The sequence below is a fragment of the Heloderma suspectum genome, chromosome Z, assembly GCF_057233095.1.
Source record: "Heloderma suspectum isolate Gila_16-S chromosome Z, 16-S_ref, whole genome shotgun sequence".
Lineage (NCBI taxonomy): Eukaryota > Metazoa > Chordata > Lepidosauria > Squamata > Helodermatidae > Heloderma > Heloderma suspectum.
In genome coordinates, this window is record NC_139476.1 from 6,040,574 (window position 1) to 6,060,893 (window position 20,320).

The 20,320-nt window shown below is 49.7% G+C and overlaps 1 protein-coding gene and 1 long non-coding RNA gene across 5 annotated transcripts; one reads left to right on the top strand and one right to left on the bottom strand.

Annotated features, from left to right (window-relative positions):
- Positions 1–79: 79 nt before the first annotated feature.
- LOC146333566 (uncharacterized) lies at positions 80–3,128 on the top strand. Its single transcript, XR_014786456.1, has 2 exons — positions 80–656; positions 2,751–3,128. It is a non-coding gene; the product is annotated as an uncharacterized LOC146333566 (long non-coding RNA).
- Positions 1,218–17,855, bottom strand: MARCHF2 (membrane associated ring-CH-type finger 2). Of its 4 annotated transcripts, none has more exons than XM_084825460.1 (6): positions 17,666–17,855; positions 13,264–13,494; positions 11,871–12,066; positions 10,534–10,743; positions 7,680–7,832; positions 1,218–1,360 (listed from the first exon to the last, which is right to left on the bottom strand). In XM_084825460.1, exons 2-6 carry the CDS (start codon positions 13,437–13,439, stop codon positions 1,310–1,312), a joined length of 786 nt encoding a protein of 261 aa, XP_084681586.1. In that variant the 5' UTR covers positions 13,440–13,494; positions 17,666–17,855; the 3' UTR covers positions 1,218–1,309. The 4 variants fall into 4 exon arrangements, with proteins under 4 accessions (XP_084681586.1, XP_084681584.1, XP_084681585.1 ...); XM_084825458.1 differs by lacking the exon at positions 1,218–1,360 and adding an exon at positions 2,509–4,234; XM_084825459.1 differs by lacking the exon at positions 1,218–1,360 and adding an exon at positions 3,184–5,637.
- Positions 17,856–20,320: the final 2,465 nt, after the last annotated feature.

Consider the following 20,320-nt stretch of genomic DNA (forward strand, 5'->3'; position numbering starts at 1 on the left):
CCCAGCCCGTTCTTGTTGATTGCGGGGGGGAAGGAAGGGCGGAACCGTAGATATAGGACAGGCTAGAGCGACGCGCGGCTTCGACTTCCGGTCAGAAGAACGGACAAAGGTCTTTCCTGCTCGGCGGCGCCGCTCCGCGCCTCAGTTGCTTCTGCGGTTAGAACAGGCGTTACGTTGGGAGTCAGGGCGGGGAATTATAGAGCAGGAACGGCCGCGAAGGCGGCGGGGCGTCATTCTAGCCATTCTCTGCCTTCCTTCCTTCCTCCATAGCCATGAGGCCGAACTAGGCCGACGCCCCAGCTCCGCGGCCGCTACGACGCGCGGGAAACCGAGCCGCATGCGGGGCGCTCTACCCTCGACGTCTATGGCAGGCGGGCGCCGCTCTATCCCCCGAATCTCCGTGGCAGGCGCGAACCCCAGAATCTGCGCCGTACGGTGCCGCGGGCTCTTCCAGCGAGCAGTCAGGGCGGAGTTCCTTTAGGATGGACCGATCGGACCTCCTCGCAGTCCAGGGGACTCGTAGGAGTCTTCTCCAGCACCACAGCTCGAAAGCATCAATTCTTCGGCGCTCAGCCTTCCTTACAGTCCAGCTCTCACAGCCATACATTACTACTGGGAAAACCACAGCTTTGATTAGACGGACCTTTGTCGGCAAGGTGATGTCTCTGCTTCTTACTGTGCTGTCTAGTGGTGCCATAGCGCTGTGCACAAAGGCTCCATTTAGTTGTCATGGCTTATAGGCAGATCTGACTTATAATCAAGTATTGTTGTTGTCGTCGTTCAGTCGTGTCCGACTCTTCGTGACCCCATGGACCACAGCACGCCAGGCCTCCCTGTCCTGCGCTCTCTCCCGGAGCGTGCTCAAGTCCATATTCATTGCATCGGTGATGCTATCTAGCCACCTCATCCTCTGCCGTCCCCTTCTCCTTTTGCCTTCAGTCTTTCCCAGCATCAGGGTCTTTTCCAGAGAGTTTTCTCTTCGCATTAGGTGGCCAAAACATTTGAGCTTCAGCTTCAGTATCTGTCCTTCCAGTGAGCAGTCAGGGTTGATTTCCTTTAGGATGGACTGATTTGACCTCCTTGCAGTCCAGGGGACTCGTAAGAGTCTTCTCCAGCACCACAGTTCAAAGGCATCAATTCTTCAATGCTCAGCCTTCCTTATGGTCCAGCTCTCACAGCCATACGTTGCTACTGGGAAAACCATAGCTTTGATAGAGGGACCTTTGTGGGCAAGGTGAGGTCTGTGCTTCTCACTAAGACATAAAAACCCGTCTCACCAGATGGGCTCCAGGTGCCGCTTATACAATTCTTAACATGCAGACCAGCTCTCCGTTTTCTGTTGTTGTATATCAACAGCGTTCTGTAAGAAATAGTATGTAGCACAAATGTCATGTGAAATCAACCCTGAGTGCTCACTGGAAGGACAGAGACTGAAGCTGAAGCTCAAATGTTTTGGCCACCTGATGCGAAGAGAAAACTCCCTGGAAAAGACCCTGATGCTGGGAAAGACTGAAGGCAACAGGAGAAGGGGACAGCAGAGGATGAGATGGCTAGATAGCATCACCGATGCAATGAATATGAACTTGAGCACGCTCCGGGAGAGAGTGCAGGACAGGAAGGCCTGGCGTGCTACGGTCCACGGGGTCACGAAGAGTCGGACATGACTGAACAACAACAAACGTTCAGTCGTGTCGGACTCTTCGTGACCCCGTGGACCAGAGCACGCCAGCCCTTCCTGTCCTCTGCTCTCTCCCGGAGTGTGCTCAAGTTCATAGCACAAACATGCCCTGGTTCTAAAATAATTTTTTTTACCCAGGATGGGTTTTTTACACAAGAAAAATGTATTGAAATTTCTAGCTGCATGTTCTACATCCATCCAGGTCTGTTACACAGTATTCTAGTGAGAGCCCTTGGTCAAGCCTTACCGTGTTGCACAGTAGTTTTTAAAAAGATTTATTTATTTATTTATTTATTTAATTTATTAGTCACCCAGCCACTCTGGGCGATGTACAGAGTGTGTAAAAGAACAGTCTAAAACAATAACATTCTACAGCAAAAACATATTTCTAAAAATACCCGAACCCACCCCAAACGCCTGCCTAAACAACCAGGTTTTTAATGTGCAGCAGAAGTTCATTAAAGAGGGGACATGGAGGAGTTCCCTAGGGAGTTCCACAGAGTGGGGGCCACCACAAAGAAGGCCCTCTCCCTCGTCCTTAACAGTCTAGCTGTCCTGGCTGATGGGGCAGAGAGAAGGCCATCCAAGGCTGATCTTGTTAAGCGGCCTGTCTGGTGTTGCTGGAGGCGCTCCTTAAAATAGGCTGGGCCGGAATGAATTAATTTTTATTTAAGCCACTGAGGAAGGCCACATAGCCCAAAACCGTTTGGCTTTGTTTTGAGATAAGTGAGTGTTTTCTTTTGTTCACCAATTCTATGAGCATCCAGCAAGGAGTGATATGAACTACTAGCGCCTTGTTCTCATCTTATGGACTATATATTGATTTTTTTCATTCGTATGTAGCCTGACCTGGGCTCTATGAGAACCCATTACATTGTATTGTACAGATTTAGATTTTTGTGTGGTGCTTTTTAAATAATTCGGGATTATACCAATCATTTTCAATCAATTTTGTGCTCACTATTTATACTTTATTACATTACATTGAAGTTGTAGAAATACTGGCATTCCTTTGACTTTTTTAGTTGTTGTATATTATGTGTCATGGTATACATACATTCCTTTTTCTTAGTTTGGCTGTAGGAACAGACTCAAGGCCGAGGGGGATGTTCTATTTTGCTAAACTCTATGGGGACCTTTGACAACCACTTCTATCCATTGGCTGCTCTCTATAGTACCCTGATGCTGGGAAAGATTGAAGGCAAAAGGAGAAGGGGACGGCAGAGGATGAGATGGCTAGATAGTATCACCGATACAATGAATATGAACTTGAGCACACTCCGGGAGAGAACGCAGGACAGGAAGGCATGGCGTGCTATGGTCCATGGGGTCACGAAGAGTTGGACATGACTGAACGACTGAACAACAACAACAAAATGGTATCTCCAGAGTTCATTGAACACAAGAAAGAGCATGGATGTTAGCTTCTTAAGGACTAACACCTTGGAGGGAGCCTGTTGTCAAAAGACAGGACATTCATTTTAAAAATAAAAATAAACAGAGTTCATTTAAAAAATACCTTTTTCAAGCTATTTTATTGCTTTCTAGAAACATCTTTTATGCATACTTCTTGCATTTCATGAAGTGGACAGGATCCACCAAAGCATATTCCTAAATAAATGTAATTAAAGTCTTTAAGACTAATGAGACACTTTGTTGTTTTGGCTGCTACAGATTAACACAGCTGCTACCGCCCCGGAAATAATCTTTTTATTTTTGCAGTGTGCATGTGCATCATTAAATGACAATCAAATATGGGGACAGTTGTTCACTGTGCCAGAACTATCCCGTTAAGAGTGCCAAGCCTGTGCATGCTCCCACGGAAGTTAATCTCCACCCAGCTCTGCATGTCAAACTTTACCACAGCCAAAAAGGGCTTGTGGGGGGGGGGGGGAGCCGCTCTGTAATAAACTCCCCACCATCAGAGCACACACTGATGCTCAACATCTGCCAGAGCAACAAGGCAGGGCCACTGTAAGATGTTTGGGATCATTTGTGTCCCTGTGCCTTATGGGAGAATGGAGGACCCCTACTAATCAGAAGGCAGGGAAAAAGAAGAGGACACCCACAGAGGAGGCAGATCGAGAGGAAGAATGGCTGAGATAGCACCTTGTGCTAGGATGAACTCTAGGGTGGGAAAGAATAAGCCTCAGAAAGGTCAGGGCGATGCTGATGCATGAACAGCAGCTACAGTGAATTCAATAGCCCATCACATGGAGAAGGACAACATGATGTAGTTACAAGGCGGAGAGAAGGTAGATCTGGATTTACTCTCTACTACTTTGTTGTTTTTGTGCTGTGCTGTTTTCATCCTTTGCTGCTGGTTTTGATGTGCCACTTTGATCAGTGTATGCTTTAAAGTTACCTCTGACTCCCCACCCCGCTGCCCTAAACTATACTGCTGAAATGAAGAACGCTTAGTGATCACTCTGAATAGATTCTTGTATGTAAGGACCATGAGCTCCATTCACTTCTTGGTACTCAAAACACATTCCAGGGCTCGGAATTCTGTGATTTGAACTGTACACCAGACTTCAATTGGTGGATTCCGCAATTCTAGTAAAACAAAAAACAAAACAAAAAAAACAAAGTATATCCTGCAGCCCTAAAGTCTCCCTGGCCCTGAGTAGAGTATCAGACAAGAATAACAGCCAGCCAGATTCAAATCCCTGCTCAGCCACAGAGCTTGCTGGCTGACCCAAAGCCTAACCCTTTGCTCAGCCTAACCCACCTGGCAGGGTTGTAGTGATAATACAATGACAAGGGGGAGTGGGAAGGGAAGAGAGAATCATGTAGGCCATCCTGAGCTCTTTCGGGAAAGGGTGGGATAAAAATAAATAACTTTTCCCAAAGCTAGACAGATCATCACTGAGAGCTGGGCTTGCATGAAGGAAGCTACCATGGGTGGAAGGGTAACGCAGGGTCATAGAAGGAAAGTTATACCACTGCACTTCACAGATGCACCAGAAAAACCTCAGAAATATCCAGGGATGTTCTGGCTGGAATCCAGGAATCACACCTAGATACCAGAAGCTTAACGTAATAGGGACACTCTGTGGCAGAGGCCCTGGCCACAAATGAATACCTTATTCGGTGAGGTGGGGGGGGGCAGTGTCACCCTTGAGACAACTACATAAACTTTATTTGTTCCCCTGCTGAAAGAGTGCTTGCTTTTCCCTCTCCCCTCCCTTTTCTTTTTCTGTCATGTCTATTAAGAATGTAAGCCTGTGGGCAGGGGCTGTCTTGTTTTTATTGACAGTTTGTAAGCCACTCCAGCAGCCTTTCTCACTGACACCGGATGTGATTTAAACCAACAAAGTATCAGACTAGCTCACATATAGGCGAGGCTACCTTAGAGCAACTCAGACTGTTTGTCAATCTAGCTTAGTCTCGTCCACTCTGACTGGCAGGACCTCTCCAGGTCTCGGGCAAGGGTCTTTCCCAGCCCTACCTGGAGATGCCGGGGATTGAACCTGGGACATTCTGCAGGGAAATCAGGGGTTCTACCACTGAGTTACAACCATTCTCCTACAAATTAAGTAAGATTCCAATCCTCATGATTCTGAATACAGGGCTGATTGCAATCAGAACACAAGAATATGAGAAAAGCCCTGCTAGATCAGACCATCTAGTCCAGCATTCTGTTCACACAGTGGCCATGTCCTGCCTACAAGCAGGACATGAGTGCAACATCACCCTCCCACCCATGTTCCCCAGCAACTGGTGTACATAGGCACACTGCCTCTGATAGTGGAGGTTGCATAGAGCCACCAGGACTAGTAGCCTTATCCTCCATGAATTTGTCTAAGCTCCTTTTAAAGCCATCCAAAGTGGTGTCCATCACTACATCTTCTGGAGGTGAATTCCATAGTTTAACTCTGCGCTGTGTGAGGAAGTCCTTCCCTTTATCCATCCAGAATCTCCCACCAATCAGCTTCATGGGAGGACCCCATTGGGTTCTAGTATTTTGAGAGAGGGAGAAAAATGTCTCTGTATCCACTTCTCCCCACCATGCATCATTTTGTAGACCTCTCTCATGTCTCCCCTGACCCTCCTTTTTTCCAGGCTAAACAATCCCAGCTGTTGTAACCTTCCCTCACAGGGGAGATGCTCCAGCCCCTTGATCATTTCAGTTGCCCTCCTCTGCACTTTTTCCAACTCTACAATATCCTTCAGCTGCAGTTTTCATCCATTTTATGAGCTGAATGTTTAGGGAAGTGCCATAGCTCAGTACTGGAGCCGCTGGTCCCTTTAGGACCCAGGATTGTCTACCTTGACTGCCAATGGCTCTCCAAGGTTTTAGGCAGGGGCTCTTTCCAAGCCCTAACTAAAGATGCTGGGAATTGAACCTGGAACCTTCTGCTTGCGAAGCAAGTGCTCTAATGCTGACCTACAGCCCATCCCCCTCATCGTTCAACTCGCATAAAGAACAGAAATAGCAGCTGCAGGCAAGCAAAATCAAAGTTGCTCAGCTTGTTTCGTCCACAACCCTGTGAGGGCTCGTGGGACCAAAGCCCCTGGGCTTGCCTGCTGGAGTGCCAAACCCCACTTGCCAGGCCCACCAGCTCTTGAGCTGCGTTTGCTTGTAGAAACCCACCCACTGCTGAGAGATCCAGGTCCACTGCTGGCTGGACAGATAGCATCCCCTCCACCCCCAGGAGACCAACCAGGTAAGAATGTATCACCAGCTCTACCCTGCCTAAGCTCTGAGGGGGAAAGGGCAAAGGAAACATCTCCCAGCACTCATAGTCCTGTGTATTCCTCAAATTCCTTGCCTGCAGAGCAAGAACTTGTGTACCCGCATGTTGAAGCTGCCAAGGGCTGCTAGGACTTCAGGTGGCAAAGGGAAAGGACACAGACCCTCTCTCTTCAAGCCATGAAGGGGGTGGGGACAAGCAGAATGGGAATGACAACAGCCAGCTGCTATGAACTCTTGAAAACTACCAGATGGTTACAGCATTTATTTTAAAAAAAACCACCTCCAGTTCAACACAAACTCTTTTTTTCCTTTTCTTTTTTACTCCTCCTGGGATGATTATACTTCAATCTGTTCTCAAATGCACCGAATCCTCTAACTTGGAGAGAAAGCAACATCACTGACCAAACAATTGGGGGGTGGGGACGAAGAGGGGAGCTGGACGCCTCCCAGCCCCCACAAAAAAAACATGTAGTGCAAAAAACAGGAGAGGGGCTTAGGGAGACACTGGGAGGGGGGAGAGAGGGGAGCCAATCTCCCCTGACCCTCCAATCCTTTGTTAAGAGCACCAATTCATTCCCAGAATGAGATCAAGACGACAGATCTGCACAATGCTTCTTACATGTTAGAAAGTCACTGCAAGATTATTTTTTTAATGGAGTCATCCGTTTCGCAGGGTGTATGTTTCTGTAGAGCTGCTCCGCCTCCAGCTGCCACTTTTCCCGCTGGCGACGGCCAACATTCAATCGGCAGAAAGAACGTGGGGGCGCTCCAAACCACATGGGGCGGGGCACCTTCACAGCAACTGTTCCACCGAGCGAAACAGGTGAGGGCTCCTGGCTGCGTGGCATCGCAGTGGCAATGTGCAACCCAGCCCAACCCCTTTTGTGGGGACGTTCAGGAAGATGAACACAACAGGGGTGGAAATTAAGAAGGGGAACAAAATTATAATTACAACAATAATTATGATAATAGAAGATAAGATATATAGATATAGGGGGAGAAGGTTTCTTCCCCCTCCCCCTTGTTATCTTTTGTCTCGAGGACAGAGCCTGGCCAACAGGCGCATTCGGACGCGCCGCCTCCCCAACTCATTGCACGCACCCGGGGCTTGGTTGTCTTTCCCACATTCTGACTTGATGGGACACGCAAGCGGCCATGCGCCCCTCTCCGGCCATGTCAATGGTTCGGAAAAGTCTCTGCCTCCCGAAGAAAAAACTGCTGTCCCGCTCTCCCCCTGGGCGAGGAGAGGGTGCCGCCCACCCTGCCTGGCTTCCCTGATGGAGGGCCACTCCTGGCTCATACCGTCGTCTCGTCTGCCTTCTTCTTGAGCAGCTTGGCAGAGAGCAGGGAGTGCGGGACGGGGTGCGGGCGCCTCGAGTCCGGAATCATCAAGCGGACTTTCTGATTGGTCCTTCGCCACTCTGAGTACAGCTGGCAATGGTAGCGGAATGACACCTGGCCGGCAGGAGGCACGAGAGGGGCGGAAAAAGAGAAAGGAAGAACAATCAGGAGGAGGACGTAAGTGGGGGGAGGGGCACATTCCATGCATTTTTATTGATATGTTTTGTAACAAAATGGTGTTTTTTTTCCCTTTCAAACGTTGCCTTTTTGATTGGTTAATGTTTAACGTGAGCCACCTTGCTACAGTAGACTGTAGAAAAGTGGCATGTAAATAAATAGTTACACAAAAATATGTACCCTGCTTCTCCCCTCAAAAAGGGCATCACTCAAAGTGGCTTATAGAATATAAAAATAAGCGTAAGAATAACAAGAACCCATCTCTAAAATACAATTATCACGCTAAAAAGAAAAGCATAAAAAAGCGAGAACGTAAAGAGCCCAAACTAACAACCAATAACTTAGGTTAAGAAACAATATTATGTAATCAGTGACAACACAATATAACGTGTGCACTGAAATGATGTTTTTAATTGTTATATTTATTGGTTGTTGTTTGATGATGCGGATGATTGATGAGAGCCGCTTTGGAAGATGATAATTTTGGAGAAGCAGGATAAAAATGCAGCAAATAAATACATGGTTGCTGTTATTAGCCACCCTGACCTCCTAACAGAACAAGTAAGGTGTAAATGTTTTGAAACACCCTGTCTTCCCCAATGTTGGGCTACAACTCTCTCTGAGGCAGAGCGAGAGCACCCAGCACCAGTGCCTCAGATGCAAAACCCCAGCATCACTCAAAACTGATGGAAGGCAGGTCAGGACATGGAGAAGTGGCACTGCTGTCAGGCCGACCACAATATTTGGAAAAACCAAACAGGTGGTTGCTAGGAAGGGGGCTGGGGCGGAGAAAGAGAATAAACGTTTGGAGCTTTCCACCACGGAGAGGGGATTGCTGCTAAAGTTGCAGGCCGCTGAGACTTCTCGCCTCACCTCGCCTTGGATACCGAGCACAATCCCAAGTTCCCAAAGTCCCAAGATCCCCGGTAGTCGCGCTGGGCCTGCTTGGTGAGCTGCATGCAGAGCACAACCAAGACTGTCCTCCGCAGCAAGGGAGAGAAAACGGGGGCAGGGGGCAACAGAGGCGCTCCCCTTGGAACTATGGGCTGTTCCCCAGCCCCTGCTGGCTCTACCAGTATCTGCTTCCTCCTTGTGATCCCCATGAAGGCAGATGCTGGATCTGTCGTGCAGCCCAGAAGTTTGGCCCTGTGATACGCCTTCTGCTCGCATCCTCCAGCCCGTCCTGTCTCCTGATCTTCGCCCCCTCTGTTTCCTGTATGATAAGAGCCTCACTGCCCTGATGATCAGGCTGCTCCCCGCTTCTGCTTCGAGGTCTCTAGCCTCAGGCAGGCTTCACTCCCCACTGCAAGGACCCCCCCCCCCCACTACTCATTGGACTCTCCCAGCTGTTACAGGCATAAGGTGATAAATCTATGGTTCGGGTTTGGGGTTTTTTAAAGAAAATTTTGAAACGATGGTGGGCAACACACAGCCCACAGGCTGCATGTTGGCCATTTTTGTGGCCCCTGCATTTCCCCCCCCCTCCACTGCTGCCGCTGTTTACTCTGATGGCAAAAAAAAACCCACTGTTTCCCCCACGTGCCTTGTTTTTGAAGGACAATTGCTGCTTTTCTGCTGCTGCCACACCAGCGAGTTTCAGCAGCAGGATCAACTGTGCAGTGGCGGCTGTCCTGGCAGGGCCAGGGAGGAACACTGGCTCCTGGGCCCGCCGAAGTTGCCCACCCTGCTTTTAAACAACCATTTCAATTTTAAAATCAGGTTATTTTTCTTCTCCTTTGAAAACCGTAAATAGCAAATTCCTCTCCAAGAACAAGTCGCTTAATGTTAAATAAACTGAACAGCATAGATGAGTTAATGCACATGGAACTGTGTGTTCTGTAACACAAAGAATCAGCGAGAGGGAAGGCACCAATTATATCAAAAACAGAGGAAAAAATGTTCTCAAGTGCCAGGAAAAAAGGCTCATGAAAGCTTTTTTCCTGCTACTTGCTCTCCTGTTTTTTGATATTCTGTAACACAGCTTTCCTCAACCTGCTGCTCTCCAGAGGGTTTTGACTGCAACTCCCATCAGCCCTGGCAAACGGGGCCGATGGCCAAGGATAATGGGAGCTGTAGTCCACCAGCCTGCAGGGAAGGCTGCCCTACTGCAGCCAAGCCAAAGCACATACAACTGAACAAAATGCCATCCTGCTTTCCTCCCCTTCAGTTCCCCCTATGTTGATGTTGAGAGTGTAAGCTCCTCTAGGCAGGGACCTGTCTCCATGAACACTGATGGCATGATCTAAATAATGGAAACATAGGAAGCTGCTTTATTCCAAATTGGAGCATGGGTCCATCTAGCTCAAGATAGCCTACACCAACTGGTAACAGCTCTCCGGGGTTTCAGATGGGAGTCTTTTCCAGCCCTATCTGGAGATGCTGGGGATGGATCCTGGGGCCTTCTGCATGCAAAGGAGTTGCTCTACCATTGAGCTCTAGAGATTCCAGTCCTCATGGTTCTGAATAAAGGGCTGATTTGAACAGGAACACAGGAAGCTGTCTCAGTGAGTTAGACCACTGGTCCTTCTAGACAACGATTTCTCCTACCCCTACCTGGACATGCCGGGGATGGAGCTACCGTCCTTTCCCAAATAACGATAATAATGCCCAAGACAGACAAACCCACAGGTACACTCACCAGTGTCCAGAGGACATAGATTGTGAAAAGTGCTATGGTCAGGGCAATCAGGCCGATGGCCTCCAGACGGCTGTTGAACTGCAGGTGATCTTGGGCGCCGCGGAGGCACAGCCAGCCTGAGATGGCAGCCAACGGGGTGATGAAGAGGAAACACACCATGTCGCAGAAGAGCGTCCGCTTCTCATTGCGCGGCCCAGGATCCTTCAGCCACTGCAGAGAGGAAAAGAAAGGGGAATGTCAGGCAAGGAGGGCAAAATAATTGGCCAAATTTTTTTTTAAAGGGAAAGAGAGCACTCCTGCTAAGTGGCAAATGTCAGCAAGCAAAACATTATAATTCCACCTTGCTCCTCTTACTAATTTTTCCCCTGTACAGCCCACAACCACAAGTCATCCCAATGTAACCTCTTCCAGGTGGACCCCTCCAGGCAGGAAAACATTTCACTTTGGGATTAAGAAAAGGGCAGCATGGAAGGGAAACCAACTTGCCCCAAGCCAGACAGAGGCCTCTAGATGTCTCTCTCCCTCGCAAGTCAATCCATCTGGCCCTCCTGGGGTCAGAATCCAGCTGTCTGGGGATTCCCCAGATATCCATGCCCCCTTTCCCTAGCCCTATTCCACCCCCTTTGCCTGATCATCAATCTTTTGGTGATATCCCAGCTTTCATGCAGTTTATTCCCCCTTTCTAAAAGGCTAAAATACCTCTACTAAGGCTTAGTTCCTGGCAGGAAGAGGGTGTTAAGCTAAAACATGCTGGTATTTTTTGTTCTATCTTTGCCCCCTCCCCTTTTGCCTTCAGACCTGCCCACCACCAGAATGCAGTCTCCGAGAGCGTCTCCAAAATGGAATGCGGCCCCCGAGAGCTTCTACAAAATTCAGCCCTCAGGTTGAAAGACGTTCCCCACCCTGAGTTACAGGGTCGAACCACCCTCCCCACCCCCAATTCCAAGCTGGCAGAAGAGGGTAGGGGCATCACAAGCATGACAACATAAGCAAGACCCTGCCCCTCCCTGTGGGGGAGAGGAAGAGGGGATAATGGAGACTTGAGTCCAGACACAATTTGCACACCCCTAAATCTGCTCTACTGACGTTTCCCGATTATGTTTGCCAATTTAAGGCGGCCTTTCCCGATGCGGTGCCCTCCAAATTCTTTGGACTACAACCCCATTAGCAAGGCCAGTAGGTTAGGGATGATGGGAAATGTAGGCCCTGCCATCTGGAGGGGGCCATGCTGGTGGGGAAGGCGAGTTTACAGGGCACTTTTGCTGTCGGTGTTTCCCCTTCCTGCCTGCGACTGCTCCCTTCCCGCCCCCAGCGGCAAGCGAAGGAGGCGCACCCACCTCTGTCAGAGGCCGGGGCCGCCGCTCCACGACAAACTCCGTGTGGCAGAGCTCACAGTAGCTCGTGTTGGAGGAGGAGAGCCACTTCTCCAGGCAGCTCTTGTGCACGGCCCCCAAGGTGCCGGTGCAGTCGCAGGGCGAGAGCAGGCCCTCTCCGCTCCCCCCTTCGTGGCAGATCCGACAGATGGGGCCATCGCTGCAGGGAGAGAGAGGCAAACGGCAAGGGGCTGAAACCCCCACCAGAGGCTAGTGGGGGACAGCAGTCTGGCTCATAACGGAGGAAGCAGGGAGATCCCCAGCCCTGCAGAAGAAACCCTCGCCCCTGGGCTGTGATCCAGAAAAAACAACTGGCTAACTTGTAAAGTTTCTAGTTCCTGTGACAATATTAGAGAACCCCAAAGGTCCCAGGCTTGGACCAAGCAAATGCGCCTCTGGTGCATTCCTCGGGATGTCATGCTCCGCGACTGACACCCCAGAACGGGCTTGCCTGTCCTCTGCCCTGACACGCCGACTGAGGCTTGGCCACCAAGGGCTGCTCCGCCCCTGCCTCAGATTGGCCTTGACACTGAGAATGCCTCCCTGCCACAGATCCTTTCCCAAGGAAGCAGTCAGTGCCCTTTCGGCTCATGAAGCCAAGGAGGCGCCCCCCGAAGCATGTCTGCAGGGGCTCTCAAAGTGCTCTGCAACAGGCGTGCCCACTTGAATTCAAGCAGCCTTCCCCATAACAGCACCCTCCAGAGGCATTGGGCTTCAAGTCCCATTGCCCCCAGCATGGCTGGGGGCAACAGGAGTTGTTGCCCAATGCCTCTGGAGGGTCCCGGCTTGGGGAAGGCTGCAGGATATCACTTTAAACAAGGCTTTATTCTCTGCACAGATATGGATCTAACCATCTCAAGGTCTAAGCTGGTGTCGTCACGCCTGGAAGCCTGGAAGCTCCTTTCTGCCCCAGAAAGGCTGTGTGTTCAGGGTCAGGGTGCAGATCCTGAGCTGAAAAATCACCATGCGGCCTTGTCTTCCTGGGATCTCGATGCCTGATGAACCTGCCGCTTGCTCCCAGGGGTGGGTATTTTTCCTGACTCGGGCGTCACGAGTCACAGTCTACCACTGGCACCTTTAGAAACCCAAGACCTTTTTCAAGCCCAGAGCGAAAGGAGGCCATCAATGCTGCTTTCGTTCCTTTTGGGTGGGCATCGTCCTCTCCAGCCCTCCTGCTCCACACCATCCTGAGAAGTGGAAGGCTATCAAATCAACTCAAAAGGTCAAAGCTTGCTCAGCCAGGATGCTTTGGACTTAAACTGATCTGCCTAACCGGGGGAGCTGGGGGTTGCATTCTCCAGGGCTTGCCATGCCCCAGCTCCATCCCTCAGCCAAGCCGGGGGCGCCTCGTCCTCACCTTTGCGTCCCCAGGGCTTTGATGACGGTTGAGAGCAGCCGTCCGTCCTTGGCCGTGACTTGGGTGACGTACTGGGGGCGCCCAAGGTCAGAGTCTTCCACCGACTTGGATAAGGTGGCGCTGCCTGGGCAGTCACACAGCGAGCCAGGGAGGTGGCAGCAGTCGCCGGTGGTCATGGCGATGGGGGGGGCGCACCAGCTTCAGCAGCCAAACAGCAGAAGCATGATAAGCCTGAAGTGAAAGAAGGAGAGATGTGGGTCAAAACAGCTTCCGAGGCAAGGCCTCATTTGTCCCTTTGCTGCCTCATTCAGCGGGGGGTGGGGGGTCTCCACTGACAGCCCCCACCTCACCGCTGCTCACCAGTTCCCATGCATACAATCTCCCCCCTGCCCTCTCTCACTCTCACTCAAGCACACATTTGCTCACCTTTACAGGCTACCTATTACCCATGAGTTTATTACTTAAGCATTTAAAATATTTTTCTTCCACTCCTCAGCCAAGCAAAGGTAAGTCCCTGCTGGCAAGCTTACAATCTAAAAAATGTGCACGACACAAAAGGAAAAACGGGTGGGGAGGGAAGAGGAAAAGAGGGAAGTGGGTCACCAGGAGCATTCATAAGCATTTGGGTGTGCGGGGGGGAAGGGGGAGTATTTTATGCAAATTTACGCAGATCTTATGTGTAACTGAATCTCATCAACTGGAACTCACGCAATGAATTAGCTAAGATTTCTTGAACGGGGTGACCACCTTACTCAGAAATAAATCACACACAACCAGGCAAATCCTCAACGCTTGTGCAACCAACAAAAATGACAGAGCTCATGGACAGAGCAAGAGCTCATGGACAGAGGAATACAAGGGGGGGGAGGAGGGGGGATCCTTTCCAGCAGATGTTGCCCATTGCATCTCAGCAAATTAAAGAACAAATGGAAAGAACTCTCCCCAGAGCTCTCTACATTCCATTCAAGAAATGGATGCTCCATGCATCAATTAGCAACAAGATCCAGGAAGCGATGTACAGTTGTTCCTGGAAGCAGAGGTGTTCTTTAGTACATTGACAATTTGGAGACACTCTTGGGGGCCACATTCCAGTGGTGGGCAGGGCTGAAGGTAAAAGGGGTGGGGTCAAAGCACCAACATATTGTTGCTCAAAGCTCTTACTGCTTTAGTTTAAAGCCTTCAAAGAGGTATCTCAACCTTTTACAATGGGGGAGGAGGAGTACATGAAAGCCGGGAAACCACCAAACTATCTGTGGTTGAGGGAAAAGGGAGAGAGGCATGGCCATCTAGGGAAGGGAAGGAAAGATGCGTCGGAAAGGAAAGATGCGTCGGAAGGGAAAGGTGCTCCACAGGCATAGGGAGCCACTAAGAACACCCTGCTACGGAGCCATTGAGGTACAGCAAGGGATGCGGGAGCTGTGGCCCTCAAGAACTTGTTGGACTACAACTCCCATCATCCCTGAGCACTGACTGGGGCAGACATTAGCTGGAGTCCAACTTCATCTGGCCACATGTTCCCTACTCCAGCAGTAGAGGCTTGGTGGTACAGCTACAAGGAAGGTGCTCTCTACTAAAGAGCAGCAGGGACCCCTTGATGCCAACGGAACTGTCCCAAGGCACACAGTGCAGTAACCATGCTGATATCGAGTCTAGATCCAGTCTGTGCTCCAAGCCCGCGTAAGCCACCTCGGGTTCCATGGCGTCAGAAAAGCCGAATATTCATGCACTAAATAAATGGACAGGGGAGGGGGGGGGGCGTTTCTCCCAAGGATCAGACAATTTAGGCTGCTACTGGGTGTCATACTGGGCTGCCCCCTGCATAATTCACAGCTTTCAAGACATAACAGGAGGACAGATGGACAGTGAGTGTATTCAAAAACCTGGCGGAACGGCAAGAGCCCACAGGATACAGATATTCCTGGACAACTGTATTCTATCGGTTAATGATCAAGAAACCCCAAACCGGGTTGAAGTCTGAGCAGAGAGCACTGAGCGTTAGAAAGGTGGAGATTAATCAGAGGCATTTTAGCCTATCCTGTTTTCTCTTGGAATAAGAGTGGGAAATTCTCTGCAGCAGCATCCTTATCTAAAGGAACGTAGGAAGCTGCCTTAGACCATTGGTCCATCTGGCCCAGTATCATTCACCCTGACTGGCAGCAGCTCTCCAGGGTTTCAGGCAGGAGTTTTCCCAACCCTGCCTTGAGTCGATTGAACCTGGGGCTTTACCACTGAGCTACAAGCCTTTTAAAAATGAAGATTCCAGTCCTCATGGCTCTGAAAAAAGGGTTGGTTTTAAATAGGAACATAGGAAGCTAGCTTCTACAGAGTTAATCCCTTGGACCATCTACATGAACTGGCAGGACTCTCCAGGGTTTCAGGCAGGATTCTTTTCCAGCCCCCCTACTTGGAGGTACCATGGATTGAACCTGTGACTGTCTGCGTGCAAAGCAGGGACTCTACCACTGAGCTACAGCCCTTTCCCAGCCTATCCTTCACCCCATCCCATTTTCTACCTCCCAATCAAGCCTCCCCCCGGCACACACGCACTCTCAACACTCCTCCACCCCCAAATTGCCACACGCTCACCCCAGTTCTTGGCCTCCTACCCATCCCCCTTTTTCATTCTTCACACTGCACAAAATGCAAACACAGAAGGGGAGATGGGCCACCACCTTCAATGGCTTTTAAAAACGGTTTATCAACAGCCATTAGCCACGGAAGACAACTGGACGTGAACTGGATACTGGCCTAGACGGGCTTTTCACCCAATCCAACAAGGCAGGGTGGCTTCCCAATCCCTCCTTATTAATAAGCTTATTCAATTCATTTCTATCTCACCTTTCTGCTACAAATGGTGCGCAAAGCAGCTGATGACAAGAAAATATAAGATCAAATACGAAAATATATTTAAAACATAAAAGCAAATCGGTCAAGAGGTTAGACAAATTCATGGAGAAAGAGGAAGGGGCCTACCATGCTGGCTGGGGAATGCTGCCCAAAAGTTGTAGGACTTTTTCTGTCTAAATATGCATAGGATTATGCCCTAAATCAAACTTCCAGCTACAGATGCAGTCTACACCTGTGTGTTAACTGAGACAGTACATCTCCCGATACCAGTTGCTAGGGAATACAAGTGGGAGGGTGCTGTGGCGTAAATTTCCTGTTGTGGGCTTCCTGTCAGGGCCTCTGACTGGCCCCTGTGGGAACAGGACACTGGATGAGATAGGCCTTTGCAGGCTATTTATTTATTTATTTATTTATTCATTCATTCATTCATTCATTCATTTCTATACCGCCCAATAGCCGAGGCTCTTCTGCTGTTCTTACGGATACCAGGCAGAAGGGGGACAGCTATTGGCTCCAATGGGCTTCCCCTCCTTGGGACGCCTGGCTGACTGTTCTTGGAAATAAGATACCGAGCTAGCGGGGAACATAGGATGCTGCCTTAGACTGCATCAGATGATTGCTCCATGCAGCCCAGTATTGTCAATATTAACTGGCAGTGGCACTCCAGGGTTTCAGACAAGAGCCTTTCCTAGCCCTACCTGGAGAAGCAGGAGATTGAACCTAGGACTTCCTGCATGCAAAGCAGGTGCTCTGGCATTGGGGCCCTTAAATATAAAATAAGAGTCTAGTCCTCATGGTTCTGAGTAAAGGGATAGTTTAAGTAGGAGTAGAAGAAGCTGCTTTCTACTGAGTTAGACCATCAACTTGATATTATCTCCGACACTGACTGGCAGCAGCTCTTCAGGTTCTCGGTCAGGGGGTCTTTCGGAGCACAACCTGGAGATGTCAGGGATTGAACCTGGCACCTCCAGCGTCCAAAGCAGGGCCTGAATCCCTGAGCCACGGCCCCTCCACAGGGCAGGGGGCTTTTCGCCCAACCAAAGGAGGCCATTTTTACCTTTCCTATTATGGAAACAGTAAAACATTCCTGTTGTGGCCCTCCAGATGCTGTCGGCCCACAACTCCCCCTCAGCTCTGGGCAACATCGCCAATGGGGAGGGAGCCAATGGGAGTCTAACAGCACCTGGAGTAGGGCTGCCAGAGGCCCATCCCTGGCCATTAGACGGATCCCTGGAGAAAGGGGAAGCGCACTAACTCCGCTGTGGCCACGACATCTAAAGGGAACCTCCAGGGCGGTCTAGCCCTGAATGCCAGGCAGAAGGGGACGGCTGTGTGTGGGCTTCCTCCACCTGGCTGACCACTGTCGGAAACAGCATACTGGGCTACGTGGGCGGCCTGATACAACGAGGCTTTTCATAGGCCCATTCTGGCCGGCCTCTCTCGAGGCCTTTCAAAGCCCCCCACCACACATCGGCCAAGGCCCTCCAGCCCCCTCCCCTCTTCCTGCAGCGCCTGTCACTCAACGGCCAAGCCCCGCCCCTTTCCCCTCCGTTACCTGCGCCCCGCCCCTTCCGCTAGAGCCCCGCCCTTCCGTCCGTCCGTCCGTCCGTCAGCGCCGGGGCCCGGTCCGCCCCATCTTCCCGGGAGGGCTGCGGGGAGGAGGAGGAGGGAGGCCGCTCCTGCGGCCGCCGCCTCCGCCTGCCTCTGTCAGCCGCGTCCGCGGGAGCTGCGCACCTGACTGGGAGGGTGGGGGCCGCCCGCCCCCTCCGCTTAGCCAATCAGGGCCGAGAACGTTCCGGGGGACTCCGGAGGCAGCCAATCGACGGCCTCAAAGCGAAGGAGCGCCCTCCTTCTTGGGAGCGAGGGAGGGGGTGGAAGACGGAGCACGCGCAGGCGGCGGCGCAGCAGCACTGGCGCGAGCTGTAACGGTCACCCGGCCGGCTGGCCAATCCGCAGCTTGAGCTCCAGGGGAAGGGGGGGAGGAGTCGCGAAAAGGCGCGGCTTCCTCAAACGCTGGTCACGCCCCCGCGATGGCGCAGTGCCGGAGTAAAGCGGCAAAGGGGAAACAAACTAGAGAATCTCAGCCTCGCATTCCCGGTTCTCTGTCGAATTAAGTCCGCTATTACTCTCCCACGCTGGGAGTCTTCACGTGGATGACACAGAGAATTAAAACAAAATTACAATTAAGATCTGTTTGGTCTCCTGTTTTAAGGTTAAACCCACTCCCTGTCCTACTTAGACTGTGGAAATGACCCGCTCAGAGTAGCTCAGAGTAGTCTTTTGCCTCTCCGTTTTTAAAAATTGTTAGTATTTTCTGGCTCTTGGGCTGCTGCTGAGTTTTAACTTTGATTTTTACTGTTGTTACTGTAAACTTTTTTATGGTTTTACGTGGCTTTTAAGCTTTATATTGCGAACTGCCTGGAAAGCTTTGGCTATTGTACAGTATAATAAAGGTAAAGTTAACTTCTAGATACGTTTAAAGTTATGCAGATGTTCACTTTTACCTAACCCAGCCTTGGAAGTTTAAAAAAGATTGATGCCTACTGATGAATCTATGATGGGTGGGGAATGTGTGGCCCTCTAGAAGTAGTTGGACTACAGCTCCCATCATCCTTGACCATTGGCCATGATGATTGAAGCTGATGGGAGCTGGAATTCAACAGCCACATATTCTCCACCCATGAGCTATATAGGTTATTCTTAGGGTGCGATATACATGCTTTATTTAACAATATTTATGAATCACTTAAATTTCTAAGTGATATACAGAGGTCAAAATTACCCCCCTGGCAATGTCTGTTGGAAAAGGTATGTTTTTAATAGGTGCAGAAAACTGAGAAAGGTTGGCGCCTGCCTAATTTGTAGCAGTAGGGAGTTCCAGAGGCATGTTGTACCTTACCAGTAACCTATTTGTGCTGAAATCCTATGTTTACCAGCCTTATTGAGGCAGAAGCTACACAAAGTTCAGTCACTGAACATGGTAGCACTGAATTCTGTGTAAGCACGCCTAAGATTATGCTAAAAGCAAAGGTAGCTGTGTCAGCCATAAGTATCTCAAAATCTATATTAGGGCAATTCCTTTATTAGGTCACAAAGTAGTGTGCAAGTTTCGAGTTCTCCAGAACTCTTCGTCAGGCAAGACGTTAACAAAGGAAAAATTGGGGGTGGGGGAGCCAACCGAACCTACGGAAGCCTTGCTTTTAGTCTTAGGGTGGAACATGGGAGGCTGCACATTAAAAATAGGTATTACCAGGTTCTGTGCGGGTTTCAGATTGCACCTAGGATTTCTGAGATGAATTTACAATATAGCGCATCTTCCATTTTTGAACAGTATAAAATCCAGCTGTTATCCAGGTTTGTCTGAACCTGGATAACAGGTGCTAGCCCACAACTCATTTTGTCTGGTGCAACATTCTTAACCTTAACCCTCTTGCCTTTTGATCTAAATTTTAGATCAGTGTTTACGTTTTTCTAGTACACTACTGTTCTTTGCAAAATCCTATAAATTGTATGGTTCCATGTGCTAGGTCAGAATCTCATTTTACCCTGTATGACCTCGTTTATAGCATGTCAACCTGTTCAGCTTCCTGGCAGACTTTTTTTATTGACAGCATAGTAATCATGTTTCCAAGTAAACATAGGACAGCACCAAGTCTCCTTGTGTTCAATGGGGTTTAATCCCATGGAGATGTACGTAGTATTGCAGCCATTCCTAGAATGGCCACAGGAGTTGTGCGAGAGATGTTTTAAACAGCCAAATAGACAAACTTCAGGCAGCTTGTTTGATCTTTGGAGTGTGGGTAGGTGCTGCAGGATTTAGTTGGGAAAACTGACTCATTGTATTCACCACTGGCATTGATTCTCAAAAATGAAGAATCACAAAAGGTTCTAGAGACTAGCGCCTTGTGTGATTTTTTTAATGTAGAGAATTAATTTCCACAAAATAAAAACATAGTTTAGTACAATACTGTCAAACTATTGGTAGGGATGGTCACCACTACTTTAAATGGCATCAATCAACCCACCAAAAACATTGCAGAGCTTCACACTAGAAACAAAGGCAGTAACTTCTGAATATTTGTAACACCACCACCATCACCCTGCTCTCTGTACAGGGTAATCCAGCCAATCCCAACCTAATTATGGGGGTTGCAATCCAACACATCTGGAGGACACCAGGTTGGGGAAAGCTGGAGTTAAGTTTGGGATA